Below are 15,342 nucleotides of genomic sequence, written 5' to 3'. Positions count from 1 at the left end.
GGGTCCTCAGTTTTTAAGTGTAAAAAGGATCTAAAACCCAGGAGTTTGAGAACCGCTGAATTCTGAGGATTTAAAATTTTAAATAAGCAGCACCTGCCTTTTCCCTTTTAATAATCGCAAATCTTTTCTTGAAATCTCTCTTATCCCTTTGCTCCTGTTTTAATCACAATATCTAATACACCTATTGGACAAATGAATAAATGATCAATGCACTTGGCAAAGTGGTTACTGTAATATACTTTTAATCTATAAAACTAGAATATAGAAGGCAGAATGTATAGGATGAACATGTAACCTGAAAGTTAAGAACTTTGATGGCAAAAACATTTTCAGTTTTTGATGGCAAACTTTGAGCTAGCTCTGACAGAAAAAAAGTACATAAAGCGTATTTTAAAGGAATATGCAAAAATTGTTTACTTATAATTATATCCTTTCATTCTTCTCCCCAGAGATTCCTTCAGTCGGATGAGCCTGCGCAAAATGGATCTTTAAAATAAATGCACTTGTCTTATTGATTTGAAGAGAGCCATGTATTCAACACTGAGTATGAAAAGAAGTTAAGATTTATTGAAAAACAAGACTTGGGGCTTAATTCTGGAAATTCTAGCATTAATTACTACTCATTGAAGAACGCAGTGGCCAAAACAGTATCAAAAGTAGATCACTGAAGTTTGAGAATCATGGCCATGGTTTCTCATGTTCTGGTAATATGCTGTTATCTTTTTTTAAGATTCAAAAGTAATGACTCACTATACATTTACTATTATTTATACCATAGCTAATGTTAAATTTATTTACTTTAAGTTTGTATTTTTTAATTTATATTACCATTTATAGATTCATTTTGGAACCATTTTAAATGTAGTAATGCTTATTTTAAAGGTACTATTAAATATGTGAACGTTTACACTAATTTTACCGAGTGAGACTTTAAAAATTTTTGTTGACAAAAGCAGAGAATCTTGAATTGATTCAAGAACTAGTTCCAAAACTAGCAAAGTTTTAAAAATGAAAATTGACATTGTATGGGCCAAAGAGCCCCAAATTAAATAAATGAATAAATGGGTAGTAGATAGATATTGGTAACTGGTTTGTGAAGTCTTAAAACACGTTTCTAAGGTATTTTCCATTTAGAAACCAAAAAAAAGGGATTCAGGATAAATTGCAGAATAATTTTACCTAACGAAACTTTGGTCTGTAACAATTGAATACTGTTGATAGCTGACAGTAGCTTTATCTTTGACTCTCAGTCTTATTATACTGATAGTATGAACTTCATGACTCTCAGCAAGTAAAGTGAATGATTCCTATGTTTCAGATTAAACAAGCCAGTCATTTTATGAGTTTGGTCATCTAAACTGGTCAACTAGAAATCTGCTTTAGAGCTATATCACCATAAAAATGACACTGAGAGCTGGTGTTCGATTTTAATCTACCAGTTGAATGAAAAGTTTTATTTTTTAATGCTTGTATAGACTTTATAAAGTATACGTAAAAGGTAAAATTACCTGTTTTAATTGAAATTAAGAACTAATTTAAAATAACTTTGACATGAAAAACTAAGGGAAAAATCTTTTTGAAAATATTTATTCCAATTACTTGGCAAGTTTATCCAAGAAACTACATATTAATGATTTTTGGAAGTGTTTTCAACAATGTTTTTTTTGTGTGTGTAGTAATACAGCTTATAGAAAGGCATCATTTTTAAGCTGTCCCTTTGATCTATTGACCAGTGACATGAATCACTTAAAAACTAATTAAATATGGTGCCTTCATTCTGTAGTTGTTGAAACAAGATCTCAAAAATACCTGCTTTTCCTGAGAACATAGGAGATGGTTGATATATCCTTTCTCCAGCCTACCTTTATAACTGGCACTATTATCTCAAATTCATCTTACCTACATCAATTCAAAGACTGAATCACAAAAAGATTTTTCAGATGAGTCAACAATGTTGGACCAAAAGGGCTGAGGAGTCAGAAAGGCATAACCTCAAAAACTTGGGGACAGAGGATCCACATGAACAATAAGGGAAGACGAGCCAAGAATGGAAATTCATTAAAACAAAAATAAGGTAACAAGTACTCTCTCCTCTTTAGGGCAAGGGATGGGGGAGGTATACATAAGGGAGAGAATATTAAGTAATCCTTAGGTCATTACTCATTAGATTATATCACATAAGAGCTTGGAATAGTTCACATAAATCTCAGTGACAGTATCAAAAACTCTAGAATTTATATAATTATGATTTTAATTACCATGCAATACTGTTTTCTGACTTGAATAAAAAGAGGCTTCCTCTGAGAACAATGGTATAGTACTGAACACTTCCTTACTTCCCACATACTTCAGTTTTCTTAAAACATAAACTTTCTCGGATCAAGAATCTATACCAAGTTCTTAACATTGGCTGTCTCTTGAGTATGAGGCCCAGGCTCTATCCTAAAAGTACTCCATCAGAAGCTTATGAGTAGTGTTCAGGGCTGCTGCATTTTAAAAGTTCCATTAACGATTCTTTCTCTATCAGAAACGGGCTGTTTCTTTTTAAAAGTTCCATTAGTGATTCTGAATGTAAAATGAAGTGAGGACCATGATGTTTTATATCACACCATCTTGTGAAAGAATATAAGACATGATTTAACTGTGTGACTAATTTATTAGTTGACAGGTACTCTGGGGGTATAGAAGTGTTATTCTAATAGCATTTATATATTCTTTAGGATTGTTTTTAATGTCTTAAGTCATAAGGTAATTGATCATTTACCAATTTAATATACATTAGAATGAAAATTTAACCACATTTCTGTGTGTGCACAAAGCATCATCTTTACAGATTCTATAAAGTTATGTCTACTTTAAAGGACAACTAGAATTCAACAGTTTTTACTATAAACTTCTTTTAAGTATGACAACGTGGATGGACTAAGCAGTTTCTCCTATTTGAAAAATCTCTTCACCTCCAACTCTCACGGTATTATTAAAGGTAATTACGCATGTTTATTCTCTTCTAGGTATGTGTGTGTATGTATATATTATACATACACATACATTTTCTTAAAAGAACTCAGCTATAGTTACGGTAAAAAAAAATATGCAAGTAAAAATGAGCAGTTATATACATAGTTGTTAAGCAGTTTAAATTTTATTGACCTCTCGGTTTTTAAAAAAAGTTAATTTTAAGGTCACACCTCTAAATTTGATATACTATATACAGATCGTGCAGAATATGACTATGAAGAGATACAAATTAGTCCATGCCCAAAAAGATTTACTAGAATACAGAATCATTTTCATAAATACATATAAAATTCTTGTGAACATAGAAGAGGACTGGCTGTCCAGGTCTTCTGAGACACTTTTCAAAGTGATTCAAGGCACAAAGTGTACACTACTGTGAATACACACATATTCCAGACTTTGTGCCTCTAAATACAGCCCATTAAAGATTTGGCTTCATGACTTACAAAACTAAATGTACTGAAATGAGATTCTGCTTTTTAGCTGAAAAACCACAGGACCTATAAACATCATATAGATAATTACTCCAAAATATGGAGATACAAATACAAGCACTTTATTTTAAAAAGCAAACACAAAAGATAGGTGTAAATTCAAAAGTGTTTAAACGCTTCCCATTTGAGTAATTCAATTAAGAACCTATACAGGTTTGTTCCCAGAAGCTAATGCATCACTAGTCTCTACTATGGGAAATGAATTCTAAAAATCACCATGGTTTTCAGTAATTCAAATGTCACTATTTATATAAAAACCTAGAGAGACCAATAATATCCAATAGCTTCAAAAGATAAGCTAGACTCTTTGATGTAATCAACTTTATCAGCTTTTGTCCAGGTCTGTTTAATATATACATAAGGAAAATACTCACTCTATAATTTCTTATAAAATAGTAAATAAGGAGTAGATGTAGGAGATGTAGAAGGGGAAAGAGAATTCAAAAAGTCCTTCTCTTCTGTAACTTTCACTTCAGAATCATCAAAAAGTAACCACTTCCCCTCATACTCCTTTAAGCTTTGCACTACGTATGAAATTTTGTTCTCAAATCCACTAAAGTTAATGCCTGTTTGGTCACTGGATTCCTTGTTTGCATCAAATTCATGGGTCCCATTAGTATTGTTAGTCTCAGAATTTCTATTTTCAGCAAATGCTGTACTGGCAACTTTATCGGGATTAGATGCTTTGTTGTATAGCTCATAATCTGCTTTGCTCTTTTGTCCTCCAAGAAGTCCAATAGCTTCTACATTTTTTTTGTTCAAAACTTTACTTGGCTGTGTATTTCCACTGACTCTAATTGACACTTCTTCATCATCATAATTTTCAACCACACCCCTTGCTTCCTCCTCATTCAATGGTTCTGGCTTACCTATTTCACACATTTGGTCGATCACAAAATTTCCCTTATCTAGTTCTAAACTGTTAAGGTCGGTGACTTTAACAGAAGCAGTGTAGTGCCCACTACTGATGGTGATGCCACTGTGCATCACAACCGCAAATAAGCCATAGCTGTCGTTGGTTGGCTTTGTGCTCCATTCTTCTAGTGACAGTTTAAGAGGTGTCAGTAAAGGAGTGTTGATCTTGGAAAGTCCACCACCATAACAATCAAACCTTTGGAAGGAAAAAAAAAAAGGGGTTTTCTGCAATTCCACTTTACATATATTCAGTTTTACCCCCAAATGTGAAACCAAGCAGAAGTCTGAATGACCCTTAATATTTAGTGCTTATATAAACATAAAATAAAAACCAGACTCTAATTTTGTATACTTATGTATAATTCACCTGTTTCTGTGAAGGATGTATGGCATTCTCCCTTTCATTTTTTCTACTTTCCTAATTTTGTACAATGAGAAAATCCGTTTTTAAATGCCATTTAACTTCAAAATCTTTTACATTTTAGTTAAGTAATTTTAATACGAAGGCTTTCTCTACCAGGATTTGGGGAGCAAAGAAAATGTCCACTGAAAGAAAGCACTGTGTGTCATCTTCAGGCATAATATAGTGTGTAGAGAACTACTGGAAAGCCCTCATGGTAATTTCAAACCATTTACATGTATACATGTCACAAAGATACTTAAATTTTCAATGAGAAGAATCTCTCATTCTTCAAAGAACTAGTTTGACTCCTGGTTACTTTGAAAATGAAATAATTCTGCCTTTTTCTCCCCTAAAAAAAAAAAAATCTCAATGTATATAAAAATCTCTTTGCTTGCTTTAATCAATTCAACTTGAAACTGTTTCTAATAAGGAATGAAGATTAAAAGATGTGGGAAGAAATCCTAGAATGTGTATTCATACCAAAAGGATTTAAATTGATGCATTTTTACAAGAAAACTGTTAAAAAGAGAACAGACTTTTCTAAGGTAATCTTTATAAATTCATTTCAGTAGTTTATATTATGCTATTACGCTATTTTACTATTATAGTATTTTGAACAAAACTTCTTATAGAGCTTATTTTTTTTCATGTAGCTTTTATTTATAATACTCACTCCAAGCCACTAGCAGCAAAGCACTTCAAATGAATAGTTATAACTTCAGGCATTTTGTCAAACAAAAGACTTCGTTCGGCTTCAGTATAATGATGGCAATTTTCACAGAAATATTTATCTTCTCCTACAATCCTCTCCACTGAAGCAAACTGTGAAATCGCCCATCTCAGGGTCTTCATTTCTGTTTTTGGCTCTGGAGAAACTACATAAGAGAGTTCCTTTCACTCACAAATGAAAAACCTCTCAGACATTTAAAATTAAACAAGGTCCATGTCCAAAATTAACATGCAATTTCAATTGACTAATCCTTCCCAAATAGTAAAAACATTCCTTTGAGTTTCAGAAACTTTTAAGTTCATCCTCAACAGTATACGTATCTTTTAAATATTTGTATTTGGGCAGCCAGAAAGTATTTAGGTGACAGGACGGCAAAATGAAGATAACCTACTCTGAGTGTTAAGACAGACTTTAGTTTAGCTATTAATTTCCAGTATCTGAAGAGGTAAGCCAGTCTCGTGATCACTTCCCATATCTTTCCCTACTTTTTAAACAGTGGCTCAAAGATGTAACTCTAAGACTGAGACACCCACCAGTTATTAAAGTGTTTCGTTTTCCCTTTTTCCCACTGTATACATTAAAATAAAGATGCCACAATTTTCCAAATGCTAACTATTAACAAGTGAATCTATAGGAGCAGAAAAATTTTATTATACCAGAGACTAAAAGCCAGCTCTTTTTTTCTCAATAATTATGTCAAGCTACTATCAGACTGTGTTTCGTTGAAGAAAACTACTTATTCCACGGTCCACACAAAGTCCATACAAGACTCCAATTCTGCTTACTTTCAGAACTCTCCTCTACTTTGGAAAGCTCATCTTCTTGTACTGGTACACTGATGTCCTGAAAATCTTCTCTTCTTTCTGTTAAACTTTCACATTCTAAGCAACGAGTCCTTAATACCAGCTGACCTTGAAATAATTTCTCTACTAGCTCAAAACCAATTTGCTCTGCACCTAAAAAAAAAAAGGAAAACTTTTCAGCATAGCCCACATAACCAATAGTTCATTTACAGTGTATCATGAGTAAAAGGTTAATTTTTACATCTAAACTTGCTTATTAGCATTAAGAGGTATCTTACTCATGACCCATAAATTCCCTGTAGAGATAGTTTTGAATATGAATTACTGTTGTCTCTAAGAAAGAAAGTCACAATTATGTCATTTTAACTCCCTTCCCAAAGACATTCCTATAGGAATAACCCCCAAATAAGTAATGACACTGTTGGTAAAACCATTAACCACGTCAATACTATACATTTTGTCTGAGATCTGGACAAAACTAGGTAGAAATCCAGTTCAAGAACAGTGTACCTACTTAGTTCTCTAAAAATGTATTTCATTAAATGTAATTTCTTGAGTTTATTGTCAAGTACTGCTTTCAAAAGGTTAAAATAATTCTCCATTAAAATGTATTGAACTCCCCGTATTTATAAACCATAAATTAACATTACATTAACATCACCTTAAGATTAATGAGATTTATACACACACATCTAAGCAGTGTTTGAAACACAGTTCATGTTGTGTTAAAATTTTCTCTTAAAACTCGAAGTACATTTATATTGTACACGTATCTAAGAACATTACAGTTCTGCAGCTGTTAATCCTCCTACCTATCAAAGTCTAAGAATAAATTATACTGACCTTTGTTTATGGGCTTAACTTCATTAACGGGCTTAACATTATTCCCTGGAGACTCAAGTTCACAACCATTAGTTGTGTTATCATTTTCACACTTCCCCCAGTCCTCTTCAAGATCATATTCATTTTCTTTCGACTGTCCTTTGGATCCCTGGTTTGTTGTTATTTTCCCCAGACTACAGAATTTAGAAAGAATGCTGGGTTGCTTAGTTGCAGGCTTCAACCAATTTATTTTAACTCTTGATTTCTTTTGTGAGGGTCTTGCACCTTCATTTTCAGAAACATACTTGGGGATTATTTTAGAAGGAATCTCTAACGTATCACCTGTAGCTTTCCTTTTTGATCTGGTTTGTCTCTGGTTCTCTTCCAATGACTGGTGTTCCTTGGATACTTTAACTTTTTTCTTCATGTTACCAAATTCAATGTCATTTTTTCTTTTCCCATTTCCTTTTGGGAGTTTTTCTTTATAGTCTTCAGAATGCCTCAGGTTGTCCATCTCTATGCTGTTAATACCACTCATTTCCTCTTTCTGATGAGGTTTTTCTTCTACCTTAGTAGATAATTCTACCACATTTTTTACTTCTTCTTTTTTTAGGAGTTGGCATGTTTCTTGAATGTTTCCCAAAATACACTGTAATACTTCCTGTGCATCATGCTGTAGATATCCTTCATACATAGGGTTGAGTTCCCTATAAATAAAAATTTCCATTTCATCTATTCTAGTTTTAAAGATAGAATACAAAAACCCTTTCTATAGAGAAATTGATTCCTTTAGAGAGAGAGCATAAATTATTTTAAAAATCTAAAAACATTTATTCAACTAATTTGAAACTTCTTACCTAAACTTGTAACTAAAAGTAAAAACAAATTTTACCTCATATTCATTATCACAAATACTTTCATCCTCTTCTAAATACCAGTAACATTAGTATATATATTTTACCATGTACCAGGTTTTATTCAAGATGCTTTTTATGTTAGATATATAACATAATTTGAATAATCCTATGAGGTAAGTACTATTTTACCCTGATTTACAGATAAGGTAGCTTGTTCAAAGCTAAGATTCAAACCTGCTCTTGGCCACCATGCTACACTACACTTACGCTCATCAACAAACACAGAACAGTGTATTTACACCCAACATGAGGCTCAAACTCACAACCCCTAGAGTAAGAGCTGCACACTCTACCAACTGAGCCAGCCAGGTTCGCCAGCCAGGTTCCCCACCCTAGGTCTATTCTTAAATAACTTTTTAAAGATTTACCCTATAACGTATTAGATAAAGCTATTTTATATATTGAAGTTTCATTTAAGACAATACAAAGAAATCTAATCCAGCTAATAGTTCTGCAAGCACATACAACAAAACTAGAATACTTGCAATTTACAGTTCTTACGCATAATATATTTTGAATAAAAACCTGTAATTCCTAATCTGAAATTTCTTAGGACCAAATGTATTTGAGAAATTCAGTAATTTTCAGATCAAAAATATGGCACTTGTACTATCCCATAATTAAACATATTACTATTTCTACAGAAAAATGTATGAATATTCACATTATAAATAAAAATGAATAAAGACTATAAAAAGCCTCATACCGATTCAGATCTAATGAATTTATTAGTACCAAACTTACCAAAGAAATGTCTAATTTCCAGAGCCTCTGGGATACTAGGGACTGTAGATCTGTAGTTTCTGTTTTCTTTGCCCTTTATTCCCCCTATTTGTTCACATATCACTCTCCTCCAAAGAGAGCAATGAGTTGCTAAGCTGGAATCCTAAAATTATATTAAAGGCTATACCTGAGTGTGTTAAGCAGTCGCCTTGGCTGAGTAGCAAGTTCATCAGTGTATTTCTCTGGATTTAAGAGAAAGCTAGCCTGAAGCTGTTCAACTGAAATGATCAAGGACTGTAAGCTGCATATTAGTTCATAACTTGCCAAAGAATCTTCTTTGCAATTTCCCTGTCAAAAAAGAAACCCACAAACCATTAAACAAATTAAGTACATTCCCTCTTTTCTTTTTCTCACTAGACAATACTAGCTTTGCTAAATTTAATTTCATTATTATAACACTAATTTTATGGAGGTATACAAATAAACTAAAAAATTTTAAGAGTATTTTTTCATTACTTTCTACTTGGAAGAGAATGGTTTTCTGATTGTGTAAGTCAAAGTTTTCTTTATATTTAAATTTTAAAAGTGAGTACTGGAAAACAATAGATAAGTAGCAGATGGTATAATGGTATGATAAACTGACTTTGGCATATAAATGACAATGCTTATTGGTAAGCAATAAATTAGAGGGCAGGAGAAGACACTGTAAAAGGTGATAATGTATTTAGCTAACCTACAAAAATGGAAAAAAAAAATGCCTTTCTGAAAACACAGGATACTGAGAAATTTCTCAGTTATAGTTTAACAGAGAAATAATCTGTTATCCTCCTCCCAAATCCTCTGTGTATCTATTACTTTCTCATTTCTAAGCAAGTGAATTTCCATGACTATACTTTTTATATATGTTGTTGTTTTATTTTTTACCTTATCTTTTTGATTGGTTTCATCTTTTAGGGCTTCTTTCTTCCTTGAAATAATGTTAAATAAGTGCTTCACTCCAGATTTAAAACCAGGACAAAAATATAATACCTATAAAAAGTAAGAATGTCTGAGTGTTTATCTACATTTTTTGTAGAGCACTTTTAAATGCATTAAAATTCTGAGATTAGTATTAGATCAAAAATTGTTTTCTATTTCATCATACTAGCCCACTGTCTTCCCTCAGTGGCAGCAAAGCACTGAGGCTGGGCACATATTGCTAAGACTTATGGTTAGAAGGGTACAACATAAAGCAGAGTTCCAAAGGTTAAAATTCATGTCACCACTGCACTAGGAATCAAGCAGAAAAACTAAGGGTTTGGCATCTTCCAATTAACCAAAGTCAGTTCAATTTTTTTATTCCCATTTTATTTAACATACCACTTTCTCTCACCCCAAAGGAAGCTGGTAACATACAATTTAGAATCATTACTTTAGTCCATTCTAGTTTATTTACAATCAAAGGCAAAGACGTATGGACAATTATCCCAATAATCTGAAATTCTCAGAACACATTAAATGTGACATCATGCTTTGCCTACTGAAGCTTTATTATATAGCAAAGTCATCAATTTACCTGAAGTATACTATTAAGATAACAAGTATTGCCGAGATTATTCAGTCCCACAAATGGTAACAAGTTTTCTCTCTTCTCACAGTTTATAGGTGAGGACTGTGCTGCAGGAACAACTTGATCACTATTAAGTATAGAGCAGAGAGAGGTTTTATGAAGTGTAGTATCTTAAAGTAGAAATTATACCTCCTAAGATTTAGTCTTTTTCCAAAAGTTGTATGAACTGAAAAGCATATGGACTTTATTCAGGTGACACTTGAGAAGAAATCTGTACAGGTGTGAAAATTGCTACATACCCAGAATAAAAGTTTTACAAGCACTTTAAAAATATTATACACAACAAGCCTCTAAACAATTCCATCATGAAGCTGTTAATCCCATTTTAGAGCGTAGAAAATTGAACTGGTACTGTGATTAATAAACCCTACATGACATTTTTTTTTTTAAGATTTTATTTATTTATTTGAGAGAGAGAGAATGAGTGAGAGCACATGAGAGGGGGGAGGGTCAGAGGGAGAAGCAGACTTCCTGCCGAGCAGGGAGCCCGATGTGGGACTCGATCCAGGGACTCCAGGATCATGACCTGAGCCGAAGGCAGTCGCTTAACCAACTGAGCCACCCAGGCGCCCCCCTACATGACATTTTTAAAAGCAGTCTCTCAATAAAAACCTGGGAATACGCTATGATGGTATCTAGGAGAGGCTGTACTGCCTAAGAAATCAGGTTCTGTTAAGATTAAAAGGAAAGAGTCTATAAAGAGAATTACAGTTGTCCTTCACTTTAAAATGAACTGTTCAAGTTTGTAATTCTTTTACCTTACTTTAACAAGTAGTAGGTCCTCAACAGCATTTTTATTTATTTTACAGCTGCCACTTACTACTCTAGCACCTCAGAGTGTTTTAAACATAAGATTCACATCTCCTAAACTGATTATTGGTAAATATTAGGAAATTACACGAGACCAAATCCAGTTTAGTCATACAGCAGTGCACCTTTTTGTTGAATAGCGACCTAGTGTAGACTACAACTAGAACAACAGTATTAAAATATTCCATTTTGTTCAGATCTGAGTCACTGAAGGATTTACTTGCATCAAAGCATTTCCTATTTTTAGGTTTATCTTAAGTTGGCAACATACAACAGGTTTGGTAATTCATACATATTAGGTATGACTATAAAATTTAAATATCTCAAGAACTGTCAAGTCTTCTGAACCACCCAAAAGAAAAAAAAAATCACGTTATTTCTTTACCCTTTACACAGAATGTGTTATACTACGAACAAATTTGAACTGAAAAATAATTTTAGCCAATAAATATTTCTCCAAGTTAATCTAATTGGCTAATAGGTTTGTCTCACTACTGTGTTTTGCCTGCATAGACTATCAAGTCAGAATGTCTGGAGATATCAAAGTTCACTGCTTCACTGATATGGAATTCTTAAAATACAGAAATATACTTAAAAATAACATACATACATTTCAGATCCTCTATATTCAGAAGCCTTTTCTTCATTTTCTTGAGAATCCGTGAAATCCAAGGCTCTCTTAGTTTCCTTTTTCTGAAAAAACTTCAAGGAAAGTCTGTTTTTCTTTGATGGGCTACCTCTTGAAAGCCCATTACTTTCACTAGGTATGACACCAGGCATTTTCTCTTCAAATCCCAAGGAGTTGACAAGAATTAATTTATACAAGGATGTTGTAATCACCAATCATATCTGTTAATCGCAGAGAAAAGGTTTCATTACTTTTCAGTTATCTGCTGTAGGCAATAAAATCATTAATTTTGAAAATTTACCAAGGAATGGAATTAATTAGAACTTTGCATTTGAAAACCCAATGCTTGGCCAGTAACAGGCACTCAATGCTTATTGCTTAAATGAAGGAGCTTGCCATATGTCTTTAACTTTCTTAACAAAAATTATCAGATACTGAACTTTCATTAGTCTGTTGGATTAAGAGCCACATCACGAAATATCCCCATTTTAGTACACCTACAGTAAAGTAGTAGTGAGTAAAAAGTTAATTTTTATTTTAACTTATTCCGAAAATATTGACTGAACAACCATCTCTAATTCTTAAGTACAAGGTGAGAAAGAGAAAGGGATGAATGGGAAGTCAGAGTACTAGAAGTGAATGAGCCTTCCAAGGTCTTTTCTAGTTATTAATACGAATACATGAAATAAAGTCTCTAAAAAGCTGCTTTAAGGTATAATTTGCACAAGTCACCATGTTGTACATCTGAAACTAATGTAAAGTTGTGTCAACTATAGTCCCAATTAAAGTATAATTTGCATATAAGCAAAGGCACAGATCTAGTATTCAGTTACACCTAAAAACTTGAGTGAAAAGTAATGAAACATGCATGGTTGGGACAGTAAAGAACTGCCGCACTTTGTGCAGTCCAAACTGTTATGCACTAAACACAATACACTACTGATTTTCCAAACACTTTTTTAAACTATAAACTTTTTTTAATGCTGCTTAGAGTAGAAAAAGTATGATTTTGACTTTTGCAACCTTTTTTTCCTCTTGTTAAAACTTTTGGATGAAAAAAAACCCCACAGTACTTGTGATAGTTATTTTATACACCCATCCTATTTTCATTAAGATATCAGGGGAAAATTATCTGACTGGAATATTAGAGCACAAAAGCTCGACAATAACTTTCAAATATAGACACATTAATAGAATGAGTAGATAATTCACTCAAACTCCATACTTACTAATAAACATTTCACTCGGCTGCCGCTGATCTGGGAATTCGCAACACTGAACTCGGTAGTGAAACCACATTTTTGAGACTCAACTTAGAAGTAACTGGAAAGTTGACCAATTTCCCCATCCCCCTCTCCAACTCAATTTACCCTCCAAATCACTTAATGCTACTGATGGAAAGCTATCATGAATGATAAACCAGCCTGCGCCAATTTGTCAGGGATCTCTAAGCATTAACGATTCTTGTCAAAGGTTTTTCTTGGGAGGTAATTCTTCTAAATGATGGAAAGTGTATTCTCTAACCGGATTTAAGTACATATTAGAAAAAAATGACCGCGCAGCTGAAATAACGGATAAATCCTAAGCAATAAAGCCTTTTGGCTCCCTCAAATTACTAACATTTAACATCACTGACAATATCACATTTTTACCAGCTACCGCATCTTATGCTACACCACTTCTTGCTCCTGGCTTTCCTGAAGTCTAAATCAAGTTTCACAGAAAACATAATAAATCGAGCATTAAATGCTCTTGAACAAATGACAGTACGAACATTCAGTCTCATTAGTTTTCTTCCCTTTACAAGACACGACTCAATTCCAATTTTTCGGGAAAAACGTAAAACAATTCAGGATAGCATCCTCCACAAAGGTTTAAAACACGTGGCCTTCTAAATACTTCTAGAAAAATTGAGAGTGCGCGATAAAATTTAGCAATTCCGGACAACCTGAGTGGAAACATTTTCTCCCGACCCCGCATCACTCCAGGAACGCAAAAGTGAAAAGACGAGGCTGTGCTGCCGTCCGTGCCCGTCAGACACGGCCGGGGCCCGGCGGGAGGCTGACCGGTGGCGACTCCCGCCGCACCGCAGCTCCGGGCCCCCTCACCCGCGGAGCTGGCCTATTTATGCCCAGCCCGCACCTGCCTCCCCGAATCCCTACGGCTGCAGGAGAGGCACCCTCCCCGCCCCCCAACACAGATACAGCGGTGCCGGGAGGGCTTGGCTGGCAGCTCGGCAAGGGCGTCGCAGCGAAGTGGTCCTGGCGTCTCCCCCGCGGCGTCCCAAGGCAGTGCCCGTCGGGACCCGGCCGAACTTGCCTTGGCGCCCAGGCACGGACCCCTCCTCCCCAGGCCCTCCTTACCTGGTCATGGCCCAAAGCGAGGTCCGCGGCGGTGACGCCCCGAGTGCAGCCGGGATGGGTGTGGGTGCGACGGGTGAGACCCTGCCCGCGGCCCCCGACCCAAGGAAAAGCTGGCCGGATCGCTCTCCCTGCAGGGGAGTGACCATTCGCTCTCAAGAGCGGGAACCCGGGCTGCCGCTCGGTCCTGCCCTGCGCCGGCACCAACTACATCCCGGGAGCGGCGCCTGCTCCCGCCCGCCCCCGCCCGCCCCCGCCCCGGGATGGCAGGGAGCACCAGAAGTAGTCCCGCTCGCCAAAAGCCTGAACCGCTAGGGTCTTTCCCACTTCACCACCGAGGGGAACTTGGCGCGTTTTCCTCTCTCTCAGGACCCCCGTGTTTTAGCCTCCGCCCGCGCCAGCACTGCGATTGGAGGTGGCGTCCTTCGAAAGTGCCGGTTCTAGTCTCCACGCTGCAGAGACGCGAAAGGCGGGAGCCGCCTCGCGACCGCCACTCGCCCCCCTGGCACGCACGGGCTCCGGAACCAGCTGGAACGGTAGTTTCCCCAAGATCCTAACGGGTTCTGCAGTTTCAAACAGCGCAGGCAGCGTCACGGGCAGCTCGCGCGGGTCCTCGCTGAGGGCGCGCGCTAGGTGCTGGAGGCCTGGCTGGCGGGCTCGAGCCTCACACCCTTTTTTTTTTTTTTAACCATTCGTGCGCGCGAGTTGAGGAAAAGCGTACGGGTCGGGAGACAGGACAGGGAGAGGATGGGACGGTCTCCTTCCTCGAGAAGACGACGCTAGGTGCTCAAATCCACCAATCTGCGATAAGCAATCCCCCAAACCTTGCCCCCACCACCACCACCCAAGAGGAGCCAATCAGAAGTACCTAGACAAAAGCCAAGTGGGTGGGCGGAAGAAGGAAGTCTAGCCAATACCAAAAAGAAGAAAGGAGAACTCGACCAATCATTGCTAGATATGCAGAGTACCCTTCAGGAGCGGTCCCCTCCTTCCGCTCTCATTGGCTTTCGAGTGCGCGCTTTCGCCGCCGACTGTTAAATCTGGCTCCGCGTTTTGTGAATCCTCGACGATGGGACGCCTCCGAGGGTGCGGTTTCCGGAGTGAGGCCCT

At 36.3% G+C, this 15,342-nt stretch overlaps 2 protein-coding genes across 10 annotated transcripts in view; one reads left to right on the top strand and one right to left on the bottom strand.

Moving 5' to 3' along the window:
* Positions 1–913, top strand: part of DOCK7 (dedicator of cytokinesis 7) — a 210,485-nt gene extending 209,572 nt beyond the window's left edge. For all 9 annotated transcript variants that reach the window (XM_081816976.1, XM_031027711.2, XM_006732893.3 and 6 more), the window contains one exon: positions 450–913. In XM_081816976.1, coding sequence (XP_081673102.1) covers positions 450–492 — 43 coding nt within the window. In that variant the 3' untranslated portion in view covers positions 493–913. The remainder of the gene's footprint in view (positions 1–449) is intronic.
* A 2,198-nt stretch (positions 914–3,111) lies between these two features.
* On the bottom strand, positions 3,112–15,005 carry USP1 (ubiquitin specific peptidase 1). Its single transcript, XM_006732895.3, has 9 exons — positions 14,236–15,005; positions 11,855–12,093; positions 10,381–10,501; positions 9,750–9,854; positions 9,013–9,173; positions 7,207–7,892; positions 6,346–6,516; positions 5,504–5,705; positions 3,112–4,623 (listed from the first exon to the last, which is right to left on the bottom strand). The coding sequence occupies exons 2-9, from the start codon at positions 12,022–12,024 to the stop codon at positions 3,888–3,890; spliced, it is 2,352 nt and encodes a 783-aa protein (XP_006732958.1). The 5' UTR covers positions 12,025–12,093; positions 14,236–15,005; the 3' UTR covers positions 3,112–3,887.
* Between the last annotated feature and the right edge of the window lie 337 nt (positions 15,006–15,342).

Source organism: Leptonychotes weddellii, chromosome 4, assembly GCF_054177405.1.
Source record: "Leptonychotes weddellii isolate Sample4059 chromosome 4, ASM5417740v2, whole genome shotgun sequence".
NCBI lineage: Eukaryota > Metazoa > Chordata > Mammalia > Carnivora > Phocidae > Leptonychotes > Leptonychotes weddellii.
The sequence above is the reverse complement of the archived record's forward strand: the minus strand, read 5'-3'. Positions and strand labels throughout refer to the sequence as shown.

Bases quoted from the DNA above. Each gene is read 5' to 3' on its own strand.
- USP1 (XM_006732895.3), bottom strand. From the start codon at position 12,024: ATGCCTGGTGTCATACCTAGTGAAAGTAATGGGCTTTCAAGAGGTAGC. The intron at 10,502-11,854 runs GTATGTATGTTA...TATACTTAATAG, and splicing joins GAATATAGAGGATCTGAAAT to TGATCAAGTTGTTCCTGCAG. The intron at 9,855-10,380 runs GTAAATTGATGA...TACTTTTTATAG, and splicing joins ATCTTAATAGTATACTTCAG to GTATTATATTTTTGTCCTGG.